The sequence below is a fragment of the Pelophylax lessonae genome, assembly GCF_965119305.1.
Source record: "Pelophylax lessonae genome assembly, chromosome: 10".
Lineage (NCBI taxonomy): Eukaryota > Metazoa > Chordata > Amphibia > Anura > Ranidae > Pelophylax > Pelophylax lessonae.
Window position 1 is genome coordinate 194,865,353 of NC_138777.1, and position 21,244 is coordinate 194,886,596.

At 42.4% G+C, this 21,244-nt stretch overlaps 1 protein-coding gene across 1 annotated transcript in view; it reads right to left on the minus strand.

Annotated features, from left to right (window-relative positions):
* The window catches only part of CDH8 (cadherin 8), a 686,750-nt gene that overhangs the window by 244,807 nt on the left and 420,699 nt on the right, over window positions 1-21,244 (minus strand). The window contains exon 5 of the mRNA XM_082271081.1: window positions 18,164-18,331. Within this exon, the coding sequence (XP_082127207.1) occupies window positions 18,164-18,331 (168 nt within the window). The remainder of the gene's footprint in view (window positions 1-18,163; window positions 18,332-21,244) is intronic.

Consider the following 21,244-nt stretch of genomic DNA (forward strand, 5'->3'; position numbering starts at 1 on the left):
GCACCTAGTGTTTGGATGACACCATTCTATCCTTAGTCTAACTATACCTACCTATCTAATATATATATATATATATATATATATATATATATATATATATATATATATATGTACAGTATCTCACAAAAGTGAGTACACCCCTCACATTTTTGTAAATAATTTATTATATCTTTTCATGTGAGAACACTGAATAAATGACACTTTGCTTCAATGTAAAATAGTGAGTGTATGGTCTTGGCCACCGTGCTGCAGCTCAGTTTCAGGGTCTTGGCAATCTTCTTATAGCCTAGGCCATCTTTATGTAGAGCAACAATTCTTTTTTTCAGAACCTCAGAGTGTTCTTTGCCATGAGGTGCCATGTATAACTTCCAGTGACCAGTATTAGAGAGTGAGAGCGATACCACCAAATTTAACACACCTGCTCCCCATTCACACCTGACACCTTGTAACACTAAGGAGTCACATGACACCGGGGAGGGAAAATGGCTAATTGGGCCCAATATGGACATTTACACCTAGGGGTGTACTCACTTTTGTTGCCAGTGGTTTAGACATTAATGGCTGTGTGTTGAGTTATTTTGAGGGGACAGCAAATGTACACTGTTATACAAGCTGTACACTCACTACTTTACATTGTAGCAAAGTGCCATTTCTTCAGTTTTGTCACATGAAAAGATATAATAAAATATTTACAAAAATGTGAGGGGTGTACTCACTTTTGTGAGATAATGTATATCTATCTATCTATCTATCTATCTATCTATCTATCTATCTATCTATCTATCTATCTATCTATCTATCTATCTATCTATCTATCTATCTATCTATCTATCTATCTATCTATCTGTCTATCTGTCTATCTGTCTATCTGTCTATCTGTCTATCTGTCTGTCTGTCTGTCTGTCTGTCTGTCTGTCTGTCTGTCTGTCTGTCTATCTATCTATCTATCTATCTATCTATCTATCTATCTATCTATCTATCTATCTATCTATCTACTGTATATGGAATAAAAAAAAAATATGGGTGAAGGGGTTGGGGGGGTGGGTTATAAATTTTGCCTGGACATGGACTTTAAAGTGGAGTTCCGGCCTCAAATACCTTTTTTAACTAAAAATACCCCTATAATACTAATCCATCGCCCTTTACAGAACCGCTATTCTCATACTTACAAGGTGTACAGTATTGGATTTTAGTCAAAATCTTACTTTTAAAAAAGCTGTCTGGGCGCGGCCATCTTAGATATGGGCATCTGAAGCCGCAGTGTAATCTGCTGTGTCCTTCTTCCTGATTCCAGGGAGTGTTCTGGGAGTTCTTCCTGATTCCAGCCTCCTGGGAGTGATGACAAACAGCTCCCAGGATGCAATGCAAAGGCGGAAGTGATGTCGGTAGCCATTGCCACAGAGGGGGGAGAAGGAGGAAGTACAATCAAAAATGCCCTGAAAATAAGGTAAGGGACCCCCGAAAAAAATTGAAAAGGCCCAATTGTTGATCAGCATAGCGAGTACTCCAGGAATCACTAAAGTTGCAAAATAGGCCGGAACTCCGCTTTAAGAATAAATATGAGACAATACATTTACAAATATATTTTTTATTTTTTCAAATGGCTCTACGTAGTTGACTATCTAGCATGCCAATAAATAAGCAAAATACTAAAAAAAGACACATCTATTAAAAAAAAAAAAAATCTATGCACACTGAAATGTTACAAATAAGTTATTTTCAGTCAGTTATTTTAAGGCTAAATAGTGTATCCTGGTGTTTTCAAACAATCTCTTTGGGCCGGAGACTCCACTGCCAGAATATAAAAAGCAATATTCATGTGAAAAGAATTTATGTTGCTTAAAGGCATGCATCGCATTAGAATATGCATTCGCCTCTCCAAAATCAATCCTCATTATTTTCTTTTGCGCACTGAATGTAAGTGCAAAATATTGAAGATATTCCCGGCTGGAAGTACAACCATTTTAACCTGGCCCAGCAAGACAGAGATTGGAGCCCTGGCGGGTAGAATAGATTTTGAACTAGAGATCATTAGTTTACAAGACAGAAACTTGTTTTGTTTTTTTTTTTCCCCTCATTTGTATATAAGCCGCTATTTACCCATTGTTCAAAATAATTCTGATATATATTGTATGTGAAGAGTACACAATGTACTTTTTATTTAATCCTCTTGCTCCTCCTTCCCATGATAGTAAATTATCTACATTTGTTATACTTCTCTGGCAAGAGATAATGTGAACTGGAAATTCACAGATAGCTTGGTCTAAAATGACAATGATTAGCCCTCATGGGTCTTTATAGAGTAAACCAGCAAGTTCACATACTGTATGTCGATACGAATCAACGTAATTTTAAAAGAATACCCACACTTTCTATCTTTATTATCCACTGTATGTCTTCATGTTGATGCAAATTAACTCATATCTAACACTGATGATGGGGATGGCAGATGTATTATGATCATCGATGATGACCATTAATGATGATGATTATGATGATGATGTATTAATTTCAGATTAATTTTCATCAGATATATTTGTTCATGATGTAGCATAATTTATGAATTACTTTTTTCATTCTTTATTAATAATTTAGGTAATGCAGGTGTTTATGACCTCTCAAAGAGCTCACAGTGCTCCCCCTGACAATGATTTATCCGCTTTTCCTTCCAGAAGAATGGAGCCATCAGCACCAAGGTCAGCATTAAGGTCATCAGAATTTACAGAGTTTCCTAGATGGAGATGTTTGGCTCAGACATGATACAATCATGTGATCCTGGTGCCTGTACAGTTCTTGGTTGTTTGCAAACATGTCTGTCACAGACAGGGGCTGACTGGCAACTTTCGGCCCAGGGGGCAAGTGTAAACCACAGGCCCATGGTGCAGCGACTTGGCCCTCATCCCACTCTCCCTCTTCCAGGCCTCCTCCTGACCCCCATTCCAAGCTGAAGCCCAACTCCAGGTACTCTCTATAAATGAAATTGAATAGAAGTGCGCTGATATCCCCCACCTATCCCAGTGGAAGTCTTTTCAGAGGAAACGCGTCGGAGAGGAGGCGTGTCGCGCCGCCACCTACGTCATCCAGTTGTCCGTGCTGCAGCCGGACATAGGATCACTAGAGGCTCCATCCATGTATGTTTCATGCAAGACCTATTCCTGTAAGTACAATTGCCCTTTCTTTTTACAATAAACCGAGGATAATGCACTACGGGTGGCCTATTTGCATTCATTACATGTAATCCGTGGAGCTAACAAAGGGAGTATACATCCTGGGGGTCTGAGTGAAATTAAGCAGATAGCCAATTGATATTCCTGACCGAACCAGAGGAGATATCCCATGAGCATATATTTTTACATCCTGTAAGAGGCTCGACTGTGTGGTCACACAAAGGTGGATGTGCATGCTATTTGCGGTGATATACTGCCTAATGGCGCTTTTCCACTGCATGGAACCGAACGGTTCAGCACGCTTTTGTGCTTTTCCACTGCTGGTTCCGCATGGTATAGTGTAGGAACGGTTCGGTACGGTACGGCGGAGCTTTTCCACTGCATGGAACCGGCACGGTACGGCTCTGAAAAAACAGTACCTACTCGATTGTGGTTCCAACAGGTACCAAACTGGTACCATATCCCACAATCCTTTGCATGCAGTCACTACTAGCCACTGATTGGTCAGAGAATCCGGCCCACCCCATTGTTATCCCACCCACTTAACTTTAGTACTACTTTAGTGGAAAAGCAAACCATACCATACCGTACCGAACCGTTCCAACACCGTACCATGCGGTACCAGCAGTGGAAAAGCAAACCGGGCCAAGCAGGGCCGAGTAGAGCCGAGCCGGTACTTGCAGTGGAAAAGTGCCATAAGAGATACTTTTGTCTGGTAAGCAGGAAAAGCAGCTGGTGTTGGGATCTTAACTCACGTGGAAGTCACTCCTTTTGGAACAATATTTCAAGCACAGTCACATTTATTATTTCTGAACACGATTCAGTTATCACTTGATGGACTTTGACATTGTTTTGAATCACTTTAATGAATATTCTTTTGTGTTGCCAATTCTGTTTGTTTTAACATTTGATGAATTGCATATTTTCCATTTTCACCTAGAAGAGTCACTTTAGGTGTCAACATTTTATTTAGTTGAGCATCTGCAGTCACTTTTCCTTGTTTAGCGCACCAATCACCATCACAGGTACTCTCTATACACTGGCCGAACTCTGGGCTGGCAGGGGGAGGAAAGTCTCCAGTGGGGCATGGACCTGGCCTCTTCTCAGACACAATTTACACCATCCATGCTGGAGGGGAGGCTCTGTCGTTGTCTTCATCCTGCACCCAGTAGGTCAGTGGCATGGAATTTTTACTTCTCTTCACCAGGAATCCTTTAGGCATGTTTGTAGCAGAAGCAGCACAGCCTTTTTATGGGGCATCAGAGCGGCCTGGGGGGAAATTACCCCCCTGCCCCCTGGCCCAGTCCTCACCTGGTCACAGATCAGCCTCACCTGGTAGCCCAGATAGCAAGAATAACTTGCCACAAATCTGTTGTAGTGTTGAATTTGTAAGTCTTGCAACTTGCTGTACATTTTCACTGGAAAGTTGTACACTTGCAGAGCACTTGAAGCACAAGTTTCAAATTTGCATGGCAAGTCTCTAGCAAGAGCAAATTTGCAGTGGTGAGTCTACAGCAAGAGCTCTGCAAGCCACAGTGACCCCTGTGGTGGGATGACTATTGCACAGCATAACTGAACCAGAACTTACAGCACACTTGCAGAATGTTTGAAAAAAAAATTGATCTGAAGTCATGCAATGCAGACTTGCCTCAATTGTGCAACAAACTTGTGAAGCCTGGTAAGTCTAGAAATAGCTTAGCAAGTCATTTTCAATGTCATTGCTTGCTATCTAGGAGCCACTTGAGCTGGCCATATACTGAGCTAATTTTGGAAATGTGCTTTGGTGACCCTGTAGGCTCTCACCTGGGATTCTTCAACTGAAAAATTCAAGGAGCCACGCAGAAAACTGTCAGCCAAGATTTGACTGCATTCAGTCAGATGCAGCTGCAGTTCGAGTATTATGACAGCCACCGTCTGCCAATTACCCAGGCCTAGCGGCCAAATACTAGGCCAACAACTGTTGTGTGCAGTGCTACAAGATCATTCCCCTGCCTCAGCTTTAATACCAGTCAAACACCAAAGCTTAAAGTAGCATTGCAGTTAAATTCTAACAATACCTAAACCCAGTGGTGTATTTAGGTTTTGTGCTGCCCTAGGCCTGACTAAACTTGTGCAACCCCTAATTTAAATATGACCAAGCCCTTCCTGTAAAGGCCACACCCCTTCCTGTTTCTGACCCATTCTGTCATCTGTAAACCACAGACCACAACCACAGTGCATCAGTGCCCATCAGCGTAGCCTCATCAGTTCCCATAAGTTCAGCCTCATCAGTGCCTCCTTATTATTGCCCATCACTGCAGCATATCAGTGTAGCCTCGTCAGTGGTCATCAGTACAGCCCCATCAGTGGCCACCAGTGCAGCTTATCAGTGCCCATTAGTGCAGCCTAAGATATTTGGACTTGTGTTTGCTGCCCCTGATTGTAATTATAGGAATATTTCACTTATTTGTAAAATGACTAGGACATCCATAGTCATTATACAAATAAGTGAAATAATCAGTGGCAGCAAACACAAGTCCAAATATCTTATAAGATAGGAGTAATCTTTCTAACCCAGTGACATATTGCGATAGGATATAATATGAGGTAAGCAGGTCCAAAATATTATTGCCATCATATACAATTAAAAGTCTTAATTGTATATGATGCGATTGAATATGCTCGCTCAAGGAAAAGGATGTTTAAAGAAATTAAATTATATTATTGACATGATGCCTGCCATACCAGGGAGCAAAGGAGGGTAAGCGGAGCATTAGGCTGCAGTGCCACACTTATTAGCACTGGGGGCCGTCGGGCCAGTTGTATTAAGTGTGGTTGGTGGCCTGCGGTCTGTCTGAATGTCCTCACTCATACTGGCAGGTAGCAGTGTGAGTGCTTTATGTGGGTGCCAGACTTATTTGCTTCCTGGACCCTGCCCTCTGGCCCAATTCACCCCATAAGACTGGCACTATACTAAAAGTGTAGAACAAGCTGGCGGGGACCCTTTTCATGCACGAGCAGGGAGGAGGCTGGGTTGTTTTTGTTTTTTTGTGCGGGGTGCAGCTTTTTTGCTGCCCCCCTGCAAAGTGCCGCCCTAGGCCTGGGCCTTGTTGGCCTAGGCCAAGATACAGCACTGCCTAAACCTGCATGCACCCCTATTCTAAGCCTTTTTTAACAACCCTGTAAAGGAAAGATGTTAGACTTACAATACTTATACTGAGGGTGCTCTGATCATAGGATCTCTCCAGCGGCTGGCTTCAGTGAAGAAGATAGATTACCAACAATGGCTACAGAGTCTGGGTTATGATGTCACACATAGACTTACTATGGGCATCCGTTGTTGGCTGTCCCTTCTCTACACTAAAGCTGGCACTTGGAACTGATCATGTGACTAGACCGAAGAGCCCTCAGCAAAGGTAAGTATAAACATCTTTCCTTTACAGGGTAGTTTGAATAGACTTAGAATGGAGGTGTGAGTAGATTCAGGTATAGTTAGGAATTGACAGAAATGCTACTTTAACCGCCTATTATAATAATATGTTTGTTTAAAAGAAGAAGAAGAAAAGTGTCGCGCTCAAACATAAATATAAAGTGCCCGTGCAGATATTAGATCAACAATTCATAATTAGTACCAATCCAAATTCAAAACATCAATCAATCTGTGCCCAACATTATAAAGTGCAAACAGTCCATATGCAGCATCAACCAGTCCACATATCATTGGTGTCACACAATGTAGCAGAGACTTGATAGTTAGTGCAGATTAAGCCTTCACCTCCACACTTCACCCAGTGATCTAGTAAGGTACTCCTTACCGGAAATATATGACCCCTTGATTAAGGGGGTCACATAGACATTTTCTTCATGATGATCCCCTGATGACGTCAGGTCGTACTGACGAAACGTATGTCGGGAAGGGAAACGTGAGACCGTAGCCACTTCCGGGTTAGAGGAGCGCGGAGTTAGAGGAGCGAGGGATAAAGTAAGGCAGTATGACTGGGTGAATTTACATACCTGAAGGGTGGGCTGTGTATAGGCCCTCCTCAATGCCTGTTTTAACCTCTAAAAGCCCCCAGCACCATATTGTACACCATTGTGGGGTGGTTGTGGGGGCTAGGCCCCATTCTCTTGAATGAGATGCTTTCAGGAGGTGGTACTGCCCATCAAATGTGATGGAGGGTAGAAGTTTTGCTGTGCTGCAATGCAGTGCATAGTAGTCATGGTACGTTTATACCCCTTTACAGCAGTAAAAAATGTGGCCTGTTTTTACCGGCCCGAGTGCAAGTGTAAACTAGGCCTAACAGTGTTTCTTTAGGGTTTATCTAATCAGCATGTAGAAGAAGAGTGAAAAAGCAACATAAACATATGAAGAATACTGTACATACATAATACAAGTTTTTTTATGGAGTCTTTATTTGCTGAGCATAACTGATAGCAACCCAGATAGCAAGGATAACTTGCTAGAAATTTGTGGCAGTGTTGAATTGTAAATCTGTTAACTTTTGTCTGTTAAATCACATTTTCACTGATAGGTTATACACTTGCAGAGCAATTAAAGCACAAATTGTAGTTGACACTTTTCCAGTTTGTAGCAAATTTCCATGGCAAGTCTCTAGCAAGAGCAAAGTTGCAGTGTTGAGTCTACAGCAAGAACTTTGCAAGTCTACAGCATGAACATTAACCACTTCCTGACCACCCGCTGCCTTTTTACTGCGGCAGGGTGGCTCTCCTGCACAAACCGACGTAGGTCTACGTCGGTCGTGTGCGGGAAGCTAGAGGGCGAGCGCGCGCCGGCGGCGGCATGCTCCCTCCCCCACTCACCAGCGGGGAAGCCGATGCACGGGTCAGGCGGTTCTGATTGCCGGCTGACACCCACTATGGCTGCCCGCTGAGAGAGAAGGAACGGTCGACTGTTGTAAACGCAACTGACCGTTCTTCTCCCTGCAATGATCATAGAGCCCATGTGAGCCTTCTATATAGGATCACATGTCTCTATGGCCATTTCAGAAGCCTATCCCCCCACAGTTAGAATCACTCCCCTAGGCTCACATTTAACCCCTTTATCACCCACAGGCATAGCTGAACCTGCGATCTCTCCCTGAGTCACCTCCCCCCACACATGTCAGTAAGCTCCAGGCATACATTAACCCCTCCTTCTCCAATAAAAATTAACCCCTTCCCTGCCAGTGTCATTATTATAGTAACAGTGCATATTTTTAGCACTTATTACTGTAGTAATGTCAGTGGTACCCCCAAAAGTGTAAAAAAATGTCAGTTAGGGGTCCGATCTGTCTGCTGCAATGTCGCAGTCTCGCAAAAAATCGCAGATCGCTGCCATTACTAGTAAAAAAAAACAATAAAAATTACATAAATCTTTCCCGTAGTTAGTAGATGCGATAACTTTTGTGCAAACCAATCAAAATAAGCTTGTTGCAATTTTTTTTACCAAAAATATGTAGCAGATAACAAATTTGCCTAAAATGTTAAAAAAATTGGATTTTTACATTTTTTTTTTTTTTGAGAATGTTATATAGCAGAATGTGAAAAATATTGTTTTTCTTTTTTCAAAATTGTCACTTGTTTTTGTTTATAGCGCAAAAAAAAAAAAAAAAAAAAAAAAATCATACAGGTGATCAAATACCACCAAAAGAAAGCTCTACTTGTGGGAAAAAAAGGACATCAATTTTATTTAGGTACAGCATGGCATGGCCGCGCAATTGTCCGTTAAAATAACGCAGTGCCGAATCGCAAAATAGGGCCTGGTCATTAAGGGGGCAAATCCTTCCGGTCTTAAAGTGGTTAAGTCACAGTGACTCCTGTGGTGGGAGGACTATTACACAACATATCTGAACCAGGACTTGCAGCAGACTTGCAGAATGTTTGCAAAAAAAGTTGATCTGGAGTCATGCAATGCAGACTTGCTGCAATTGTGCAACAATCTTGTGAAGCCTGGCAAGTCTAGCAATAGTCATTTTCAAACCTGCAGCTCAATTGCTTGCTATCTGGGAAGCAGGAGGGAGGAAATCTCCCTAGTGTTTCATTATATATAATTTTTCAGAATAAAAAGGGATCTTTAGGTGTAAACCAGTGTGACTGCCCAGTCTTCACGTACAGCAAATTTTAACATTTTCCTAGGGAAGAAATCTGTAGAAGTAGCATCTGATTTTGATGCAGTGAAGCAGAACTCTTTGAATAATCAGCAAATAAGACTCAGAAATGGAATACAACTGATCGACCTCAAACACTCTTCCGAACATACCAAATTCACCTTGAACCAAGAGTTGAAAATGATTTTTGATATCTAGTGTTTTTTTGTTATTCAGTATAAAAAAGAAAATCCACCTCTTTGAATTAGATGGTAAAAGGCCTGAACGCTTCAGATATGGTAATGATTTCCTTCTTGAGTATGTTAATATTTGTTGTACAAGGGATTATTTGCACAGACCCTGCAGCTGTTATCTTACCCCAAAGTAACATTTAAAATGACTGTATCCTTTGTTTTCCAAGATAATGCATATTTAAAATGGATCTGAAGTGGAAATATCAAAGATGTAATATGACCACAGAACTCTAGATCTGCTCATCTGTAATATTGGAGTGGCTAAGTTGTGTGTTCCCAATAAATGAATGTAGTTATCAAGGAAAAAATGTCATGCACTTACACAGTTTTCTTAAATTGAATGGCAAAAAAAAAATCACAGTAATATGTACCAAGTTCTAATGTGTAGAGCAGTTTTTAAAGAAGTGCCCATTTTCAAAATAAAGCAATTGTGAGCAACGTCATGCCAGTTTATAGGCATAACCATGTAGATAAGTGGAGTGGTCCAAAATGTGGTTCCTGCAGCAGCTATAGCCGGGTGCCAAGGCCCTGGACTCCACTGTAGTCCACTATTTCAGCCAAGATTTATTGCAATGACAGTTCACGGCTCACTCCCACACAAAACCGTGCCCTCCGCATGTTTCACGCACAACATGAGTTAATTATGGTTAGCAACACCTTCGGCGTACGGCCTGGTATTTGAATGAAAAACCTAATTCTGTCCATACACAACAATTTTGAAGCATGTTCAAACACGTTCAACTAGATTTTGCCTTCATTCACACTGAACGGATCTGAATTCAACAGCATTTTATGCTAGGAACCCATTTATACAGCTGCATTTTAATCTGTAGGGCTTAGCTGTGTCCTGTCCTCAGTTCCCTTTTGACTGTATTTAATGCTGTATACACAGGGATTTTTTTATCTGAAACGTGGGAAAACACAGTTCCGGCACCTCCCACACTTAATGTATGCAATGGCAAGGGGTGCTGGGGTGTACTGGAGAGTCTATTGATGCTGGCTGTTGGGGGATCTATTGTTCCTAGAGGGGATCTATTTTTGCATTGTAAGGTCTAACATTGTTGCTGGTTTGGGGTCCTTATGTTGCTGGTGGGGTCAGTTGTTGCTGAAAGGGATCTGCTGTTGAGAGAGGGGTCTATTGTTGCTGGCTGTTGGGGGTATCTATTGCTGCTGGAGGTCATCTATTTTTGCACGACAGTCTATTGTTTTTTTTTTGGGGGGGGGGTCTATTGTTGCTTGTGGGAAACTATTGTTGTTGGTTGGGCTAATGTTGCTTGGGGGGGGGGTCATTGTTTTCCTAAAAGGCATCTACTGTTGAGGGAGTAGTCTATTGTTGTTAGCTGCTTGAAAGTCTATTGTTGCTGGGCTGATGCTGGAGGAATCTATTGTTGCTAAAGGGGTCTATTGTTGCTGGGGGCATTTTATAGTTGCTGGTAAGGGTCTGTTGTTGCTGGGGGAAACTATTGTTGCTGGGAATGGTCTATTGTTGCTGGGGGAATCTATTGTTATTGAGAATCTATTGCTATTGGGAAGGTTTCTATAAATGCTGGGGATCTACTGTATTGCTTTTCTTGTTATTATTAACAAATTTCATACAACTCTTATCACCACAAAAGTATACTTAGTTCTGTAGTCTCTTTAAGGGGCGGCACTGGGAGGTGGGTAGGGGTGGAACCAAGGGATGTTGCTCAGAGGTGGGTAGGGGGGTGGAGACAAGAAGTGACTCAAAAGGGGGGAGTTTTTGCACCTATTCTTTGAGAAAAAAAAGCCCTGTGTATATGTGTAAATGTTTGCTCAAATGTTTACATGCACATTGCGTAAATGGACATAGCCATATGTACCCCTAAAACTGCCTAGTAAATTTGGGACCAGGGGGAGACAATGCATAGGCAATGTATAGGCAGCCGTGGCAGTCCAGGATGCAGAATAGCCTTGTAAATAGAATACTGGAGTCTGAAGTTATTCTGCACCTACACTGCTGCCTACACTATGTTGATGTTTACATCTTCCCCAGCCCTACGTGACTCAAAAAATTAGTTTACTAGGCAGCAGCAGAGGCACAGGTGCAAAAAAACCTCAGCCTTCCGTTATTTATGACTGTAGGCTGAGGTCAACTTTTGGCCATGCTGAGGTCACCTTTTGGCCATGCCGCCGCTACTGCCTAGTGGCTGACTCATTCAATTCATTCAAAGCTGGGGGAGATGTAATAAACAAAGTTAGCCCATAGAAGCTACTTATACAAATCTCAGCTCATAACAAGTTGAGATGCATTATGAATACCTTCCTATACAGAAATTTCCTGCCAGCTGTTTACTAAATTAAACCATCCGTGCGTATGAGGCCTTGGTGGTAAGATCCTTTGGTTGTTTTTGCAACTAAAAAATGGTTGTGTGCATCCAGCAAGAGAATTTAGTAGAGAGACATAAAGGACTTGATGGATAGAATTTGGGAAAAAATAGAAAGGTATCAGATGTAAGCAACAAACTACAGAACCATGTGGCCTTGCTCATTTATATGATCACTGGATTGCTTGGGGATCCCAGTAACATTCCATTTTCCTCCATTTTCATAGTTGTACTTTGATGTTTTTATATCAGCCATTGAGTTGTTTATATATTGCTGTGCAGCCCAATGGGCTACCAAGTTAATCCCAGTGCTCTTTGTAATCAGAACTCAATAACAGACCTGGTCTGACAAGCTTCTCTCTTTCTCTACAATTCAATATGTAGAAGGACACAAAGTTATGGGTGTGACTGTTACTCTGCCATCATAGAGCACCGGAGAAATAAGTCATAGCTTAACAACTCATTGCATCATTTTCTTGGGAATACAAGTGCAAAACACACTGCATTTGGGATTTTATTCATCAATCTTCTGTCATGTTTTTTTCTTGTAGTCAGAAATTGAATTTATCCTTGGAAGACTCCAGTGGCCACACCAAACAGCCTTAGGTCCTGCCTCTGTTCCTGCCTGTCTGGGAGTTCCTGCCCACATGTTAAAGCTCCTCCTTTTGCATTAATCAGGCAATCAAAGTTAGACCTCATCTTTTCCAATTTAGATGTACATGCATTGTGTTAAATGTCTGATGTGCAACTATGCCAAAATTGGCAAACCTGGTGTTCAATTTCTAAATGATTGTGCCGATTTACATAGGTATACCATATAGGTTCTTTGGTACACTCCCACTTCTTTTTCTGTTTGGTTCTCTGCAAATTATTGTTGCGGTTCCAATATATTGCATTTTTCGATGGTAACAGGCCCAACCCATCTGTTGGGGGATCGGAGGGGACCACACCCAGACACAGTTAGTTCCCCACAGGGGTGTCCGGGCGGATAAAGGTCTACTCTGTCCTCCTGATAAGGTACAGTTAGCCATTGCCATACATAACTTGGTAGTTCAGTTTTTGGGTTGTGTTGTGTTTGCAATGGTTATTGAACTTTATATTTTCTTGTATTTTCTTTTTGAAATTGTTATCTTGCATACTTACATTATTACTCTGTTTGTATTTCTTTGTCTTTCTTTTTAAAAAATTCAATAAAAATATATATTAAAAAAAAAATGTCTGATGTGTGAGTATGAAGGGACTAGACCAATAGAGGTGAGGCTTGTACACAGTAGAGTAAGTCCTCATTTATAGGGAATAATACATAATGAGGGTGTATTGTAGATGGACCTTGTTCCGGTCCCATACTGCTTCCTCTCTAATAGTGATAAAAGGAAGGCTCAGCACTTGACAAGCTCTGTGGTGGGTATTGAGGAGCACCCAGTACAAAAGTTCAAATCACTCAAGGGTCTATTGAAATGTGTATTGATTAAAGTGGTTCTAAAGGCCGAAGGTTTTTACCTTAAAGCGGTAGTAAAGACTGGTTTGTTATTTTTACCTACAGGTAAGCCTGTAATAAGGCTTACCTGTAGGTAAAATAAATATCTCCTTAACGTGCGCCACTTAGGAGATATTTTTCCTGCATGCATCCGCTGACGTCACCGGCACTTGCGTTCTGAAGATCCAGCCTATCGTGCCGGACCTTCAGAGCTTCTTGTCGGAACCGCAACCTCATCGCGTACAGCGCCGAAGCCTGCAAACCTGGAAGAAAGGCTGGGGGAAGATGTCAGCTCTCTCAGTGGTGACCAGGCACCACTGGAAGGGCTTCGTTCTACACGATGCATACTGGCACAATATGGCATTGTCTTACAGTTTTGTTTTTTTTTCTTTCTAAGTGATAGGTTTACAATCACTTTAATATAAAAAAAACTTCTGTGTGCAGCAGTCCCCCTCAGCCCCCCCCCCTAATACTTACCTGAGCCCTATCTCAATCCAGCGATGTTGCTTGAGAGACTCAGCTGTCACTCCCTCCTCATTGGCTAAGACAGCAATGGGCACCATTGGCTCCCGCTGCTCCCAATCAAAGTCAGGGAGCCAATGAGGAGAGAGAGGGGGCAGGTCTGAGCTGCGGCTTAGTGTCTGAATGGACACAGGGAGCTGTGACTTGGCTCGGGTGCCCCCATAGCAAGCTGCTTGATGTGGGGGTACTCAAAAGGAGGGAGAGGCCAGAATTACAGCAGAGGGGCCCGAGTAGAGGAGGATCTGGACTGCTCTGTACAAAAGCACTACACAAAGCCAGTAGGAACATCAAAAAATTAGACTTTAGTATCACTTTAAGAGCATCAAGTAAAACCAGAATATTTCAGGGGAACCCCCCCCCCCACCCCCGCTCCTAAGGACTGGAGCAGTAGATGTGATTAGAATTGACATGAGATGCAATGGGAGATGTATAATGGGGCTTTACAAACTACCAGCATGAAACCATGGAACTGAGGAAGCGGGAGGCTTCCCCCCCCCCCCCCCAAATGTGTTGGATTTACTTTATGCTGACTTTATTGCCATTAGAGCAGCCCATTCACTTTTAAAGAGTGACTAATGCACAGAAAAAGACCAAAAACCAGAAATGCAGATTTTTTTTCTGGTGCAGAGCACCACAACACACAGTTACTGCCATTAAAATATCTGGGAACCTATACCTTGTATAACATCCAATTCACTTTAAAATAGAAATGCAAGACAAAGCATGTGTGTATATACTGTATATATAACAAACATTATACATATCCTTTTTTCTTTTTTTTTTTTATAAGCGATCACATAAACTCAGGTTCATAAGGGGCTTTGAGAGTAGGGGGTGGAGCCTGAAGGAGGGTAGTGTAAACAGGAGGCAGAAAAACAGCAATACACTAATCTTCCCAGTAAAGAGCTGTGTAGAGGGGCGTGTCATCATAAGCATTGGCCATTGGAGAACAGTCAAATTGTGCTCACAGCACAGCCAGAAAACTGACCACACTGGGATGGATGAGCTTCTATGCCTAACGTGGTCAGTTTGAAATAGGAAAGCAGGATCACCAGGTCTTTCACACAAAGAGAAAAAGATACTTTTTGACACAAGTATACGGTACAACATACACATATCAGGAGCATGAAATTTTGGGGTAACCTAGTTACATATAGTTACATAGTAGTTGGGGTAACATACACTTTAATTGTCTTGTTTAGTCATTTGCTCTTATAGGCTGTTGCCACTGCAGGATACCAAAGCCTCCTCCTATTGGCAGGAAGAGTCCTGTGACGCTGCATATATATATATATATATATAAATCTCAGTCTACCATGTTCATTTTCTAATGACTCTCATTTTTTCATAACTGTAATCTGCCTCTGAAAAAATCTTTTTACTAAAAATGTTTGCTTGCCAATTCACAAGCAGCGACACACCGGCCTTGAAAGAGATTTTTCCTAATACCATATATGTTCTTTTTTAACTATGGGAGGAATTGGCCCAGTTATCCATCATATTCCATTACGATAAGGAACCCTGTATATTTGTATCCCTCCTTTGAGGGATGGGATTCCCGCATTCCCCAGGACAGACTATCTTCCTTGGGCTCTTTTGTATAGCTTCCCTTGGGGTAAGAATGCACATGGAATAACTCCACGTGTTATGCATGTTTAATGTTTCTTCTTAAAGCGTAACTCCACTTTTGTTGAGAAATAAACATTCCCCTCTGGGTGATCTCTGTGCATTACAAGGGCTTTAACCGCTTGCCGACCACCGTAAGTACATATACTGTGGCGGTCAGCCCCGTGCAGGCAAAGTGACGTAACCTGTACGTCACTAGCCTGTGAGCCAATAGGGGGCGAGCGCGCGCCGCCTGAGGCGCACTCCCGCTCGATCACGGACACCTCAGCACGAGTCACTCGCGATCGTCAGTTACAGAGGGAGAAAGGAAGGCGGCTAATGTAAACAAAGCCGCCTGTCATTCTTCCCTGTGTAACGGCACAGATCATACGATCCTGCTATGTAGGACTGTAGATCTCTGCTGTTACATGAAAAGCCACATCCCTGCACAGTTAGAAGCACACCCCTAGGGACACACTTAGCCACTGCATCACTAATAAAGTTAACCCCTTCCCTGCCAGTGTCATTTTTACAGTAACAGTGCATATGTATAGCATATACATGTCAAAAGTCAAATAGCAAATAGCAAAAGTGTCAAAAATGTCAGTCAAGGGTCCGATCTGTCCGCCACAATGTCGCAGTCCCGCAAAAAAAATCGCAGATCGCCGCCATTACTCGTTAAAAAAAAAAACAACAAAAATGACAAAAATCTTTCCCTTAGTTAGTAAACGCAATAACTTTTGCGCAAACCAATCAAAGTACGCTTATTGCGATTTTTTATACCAAACATATGTAGCAGAAAACAAATTGGCCAAAAATGTTAAAAAATTTTGATTATTCCTTTTTTTAGGGGAAATTTCATATAAAAAATGTGAAAAATATTGTTATTTTTGCAAAATTGTCGCTCTTTTTTTGTTTATAGCGCATGATCAAAAAATCGCAGTGGTGATCAAATACCACCAAAAGAAAGCTCTGTTTGTGGGAAAAAAAGGACATCCAATTTGTTTAGGTACACGACCGCGCAATTGTCTGTTAAAGTCACGCAGTGCCAAATCGCAAAATAGGGCCTGGTCAGGAAGGGGGTAAAATCTTCCGGGGCTTAAGTGGTTAACAAACTTTGTTGCAGATTCCTACCTTTTGTTATTCTGAAGGAATTATTGTTTGTTCCTCTGTGCTGAGTGGGTCAAATAGGAGTGGTTTCATAATTATCTATCAGCTGTGGCAGCTGCAAGGCTCTAATGATTAAAGCTGCTGGGCCTGCATGCCTTTAGACGTATTCCTATTGGGAGTATCTCACCAAAAATGACATTTTTGTTGCAGGGGATGCCTGAAATCTGACTTGTATCTTAGGCAGACTTTTGGGAAAAATGATGAGCCAATCACACAAGCAGGAAATTATGTTTCTGGGGTGTGGTCAGAATACATTCTGTGTACAGAACAGCTCCAGGTAGCCATACTGCATTGCATTTTCAGAAAATTACAACAGCTGCAGATTGAAAAGGAAAGGGATTTTTTGAGAACATTCAATTACAATATGATTTGTGTCATAATTATGTACGCTACATTTTTTTTTCTTTATTTGCTGTTTGTTTTCCCCACGAAAGTGGAGTTACCCTTTAAGTATATATACTGTTTTCAACCCTGTAACTAATTCTTGATCACTGGTTTTCAGTTATAGATATTGATTTTTGCTCTATATGATGATCAGTGGTGGCCCGTCCATCGGGGGCAGGGGCGCCGCCCCCCCATCTATGCGTCCGGCCCCCATATGTACATGCAGGGAGCCGGACGCATGGATTCCAATGTTTTTTTTTTTTAAGCACGTGATTAGAGCCAGAGGCTCTAATAGGCTTCAGAAAAGGATGGGCCCGGGGAGCAGAGCACTGTACCCTGAGCACACCCAGTTGTGTGACAATAACGAAGGAATATTCTCGTCCTGGCCAATCAGGAAGCGGGTCCTGAGACCCGTTTCCTGATTGGCTGAAAGGAGAAGCCATGCTATTGGCCAAGGAGGAGGAGGGAGGAGACGCAGGGAAGCCCGAGGGGGAAGCAGCTGCCGCCGCTGCCTGCTTAACCAGGGTGAGTGAGCCGGCGACCGGGGTGGGGAGGGTTAGGTGTGCGGGCTGGAGCTGGTGTGGTCCGGGGGAAGGAGGTATGGTGTGGTCCATCTGCCGCTTCCCATGGAGCACCAGCCGCCACTGATGATGATGTATTAAGCTCCTGAAGAAGCGGTGATTTCCCTGCGAAACATGTCGCACACATAAAATCCAGATGGTATTTGCTACAGTTGACAGTTATTACATCTTTGGTCATCCCATCTGTCATTCACTTTTGTAGAGCAATATAGCTAATGACTCAGAAATCTGTGTCTATGTTTTAGATATGGATACGTTTTTTGTTTTTTTTTTACATGCGTTTGAATAAAATTTGTTAAATTTTTTTTTTTTTTTTTAAAACAGTTTGTTTTGTCAAGCCTTTGTACGGTACCATCAACATCCATACATGCCTCATTTTTTTCTTGTTCTTTATTCTATTAGAATGTAGGTACCCATATTTATAGTTGATGTCTTCTCAACACCTTTCTCTTTCAATCCTCTTATAACCCCAACTGCATTGTTACACCCTCCGGAGGGTGAGACTACACGCAGCTATGCCACTTGTTACACTAGGCAGGGATCACTGCATTCCTACTGCATACATTTTCTTACACAAATCTTAATGTACTTACTCAGTGCAAACTTTGGGGGATTGTCATTGACGTCGGTGAGAGTGACAGTAACCGTTGTGGTTCCTGAGAGGCCGCCCATATGACCGCCCATGTCCTTGGCTTGGATGACCACAAGATATTCTTCCCTGGCTTCTCGGTCCATGTTGGGTAGAGCTGTTTTAATGATTGCTGAAAAAGGATAAAAATTCTTTAGGAACAGTTTTTTTTTTTTCAGTTTTAGGCAAACCAAAAAGATAAGAAAACACAAGACTTATTTAAAAAGCAAAACCTCTAAAGTATTACTAAACACACAACAGTAAAATCAGTCTGTATATGCAATAAAGCATGCTTGTTATACTCTGTGAAACCTAAGGGGTTAATCCTCTGCATTGTGTAAAAAGACTGTTTGATCCTGTCTTCTCAGATGCTCTTCTTCTTTTACTGTCACCAATGCATCTACTGATAGAACAGAGCCCTAGGAGGCACTCTGTACATGCTCAGTTTGGTGTGAAGTGCTAGAGAGTCTTTTTTTTTTTTTTTTTTTGGGGGGGGGGTGCATATGATCAGCGCAGGTCCAATCAGCACTGTCCAGACAGAAAGTCAGGGGGCATGCAGCCTCATAAGACAGTCAGAGGAGAATGAAAACTCCTCCTATAAGCTTTAACCAGACACTGATAGAAGTCACAGGACTGCTATATACTGCTGATGAGAAAAGGTATTTATAATAATTTATAATGATATATATACACAAGTCTTGGGCATTGGAGAACAGGCAGGCAGAGCTCCCAGAATAGCCAGAAAACTGACCATATTCGGAATGTGCTTTCATGCCTGGTGTGGTCAGTTTGAAATAGGAGGGGGGACTGGCAGGATCACCAGGTATTTCACACAAATGAATCAATATAAAACTAACAACAAACATTTTAACATAAGTACATGATACAAAAGACACATCATTAATATGAAATATTGGGGTAATATATTATGTTAGCAGATTTTTGTTGCCAAGAGTAAAAGGGGTTCAGATGAGAGAATCAAATGTCTTGTGTGCATGAGGCCCTAAGCTGGATACACACTATACAATTATCTTTAGATTTTTTCCTAGATTTGCCAAAACCATTTAAAATTAGGTCAAACCTAAACACACTCAATTTGTATGCAATCAGGCATGCCCTTGCACTATGCAGTTAAAGGTAAATATAAAGGAAGTCAAACAACAAAAGTTGTATAGTGTGTATCCAGCTTTAGGAAGCAATCCATAGAGAACAGAACACTTTTTAACACAAGTAAAGAGTACAACATACACATATTAGGAATATGAAATGTAGGGGTAACATATTCTTTACATATGAAGATTTTACAGTCACATAATGTGCTTCATAAAGTTCAAAAACAGTAAAGTGGTGCTCCAGGTTTAAAGAACCCCTGCTACAGAAAATGTTTGCAACTTCTTAAAGTGAACCTTTACTTTTCCCTTTAGGGCTGGAGCAAGAAATATGCAGCTTAAGAAGCCATCTGAGGGCACCAGGAGTAGGAGTGCAGTGAAATCCAAATCCAGTGTCCAGTATGGGAACCCCAGGGTGGAGCCCAGTGTCTGAACAAGTTCCTGTACCAGGCTCCAGTGACTTGCCCAGTAGGGGCACGTTGGTGTGGGTACCAGTGACACCTGCCCTGCAGCTTGTTCGGGGTGTTTCAAGTCCCACACAGCAGCTTTATCTCTCCTTCTCCCCCTCCGCTACCTGGCACTAGCACACTGACAGTACACAGTGCAGATGGATTATAGCCTTCTCCTCCTTCTTGGCTCAGATGTTTTCCTATACAGTATACACAGACAGGAGGAGGAGGGGGAGGAGGATGGACACAGTTCTGCATGTCTCTCTGATCTGAGGTCTATAATCAATATACAACATGAAACTTGCAGGGGAGGGGACACAAGTAAGGGGGACAAAATGTAGTGATTTGGGGGGTGGAAGAGAATACTGTATGTGCTAAAGGGTACATTGGGAGGGGAGAGGACTTTGGTGATTATATATCTAACCCCCCTTCTAGAACAAGCCCTCTCCCCTCCCATAGTACCCCATAGCACATACAGTATGCTCTTACACCCCCCAAATCAAAGAGATGTTAGCTGCTACAAAGGGGGAAATTGTTGTGTCTGGGGTCCCAGGCACCTCACTAGAGATTTGTGGCAATTGCCCCTGCTGCTCCCCCTGCCAGGCAAGTTAGTGGAGCCGAGTGCTGGAACTTTTTTCGGCACTGGGCTTCAGGGCCCAGGGCCAGTTTAAACCACAAATCACACAGGAACGCCCTGTGCTTTCCTGTGTGATTCACATGCCTTCTGGGTGATGTGCGATTTCAGCCTATTCATTTGAATATATGCTGAAACTTTGCCAGTCTACACCAAGAGATTGTGTTTGCAGTACTTAACAAAACGCACAATAACTGGATCACATGGTACTTCTGTGCCATATAATCTGGTGCAGGCAAACACACTGCATATTTTGGGAGTCGTTGACACCCACTGCAGATCGCAATGTGGGTCTTCCTCACAGCGTTCTGGTGTGAACAGGCCCTTAGTCTGGATGCGTGGGATTTTGTTCGAATCTCAGAAATGTCCCACCAAAACCAGGACAGTTAGGAAGTTTGGATTTGTATTAGAAAGGTGATAAGATTTGTGCTTGGAGGGAGTGTTTGTACTGGAAAGGGGGATTTGGGTAGAAGGATTTGTGACAGAACTGGGGAGAGCACTTGTGCTGGTGTAGGGGATTTAGGGGGAGAAGGATTGGGGGGGGGGGGGGTTCGACCCAGGATGGGGGGAAGGGGATATGCTGGAAGGGAGGACCTAAGTGAGAGGATTTTTGCTGAAAGAGGAATGGGGCGATTTGTCCTGGGGTTATATGAAGAAATATCTTTCACGCTGCACCCCATCACAAATATGGTCGCAATGTAAAGGAGGTCCCAGTGCGGCTATAGACAGTGGGGATGGGGGGGTTGCATTGTTGAGAGGAGGGGGGTGGCAGGAGGATGGTGGGTACCGTAATGCACCTTTGCCTATGTAGACAAAATCTTTGCACCGGCCCTGCCCCCCTTCCCAATAAACAC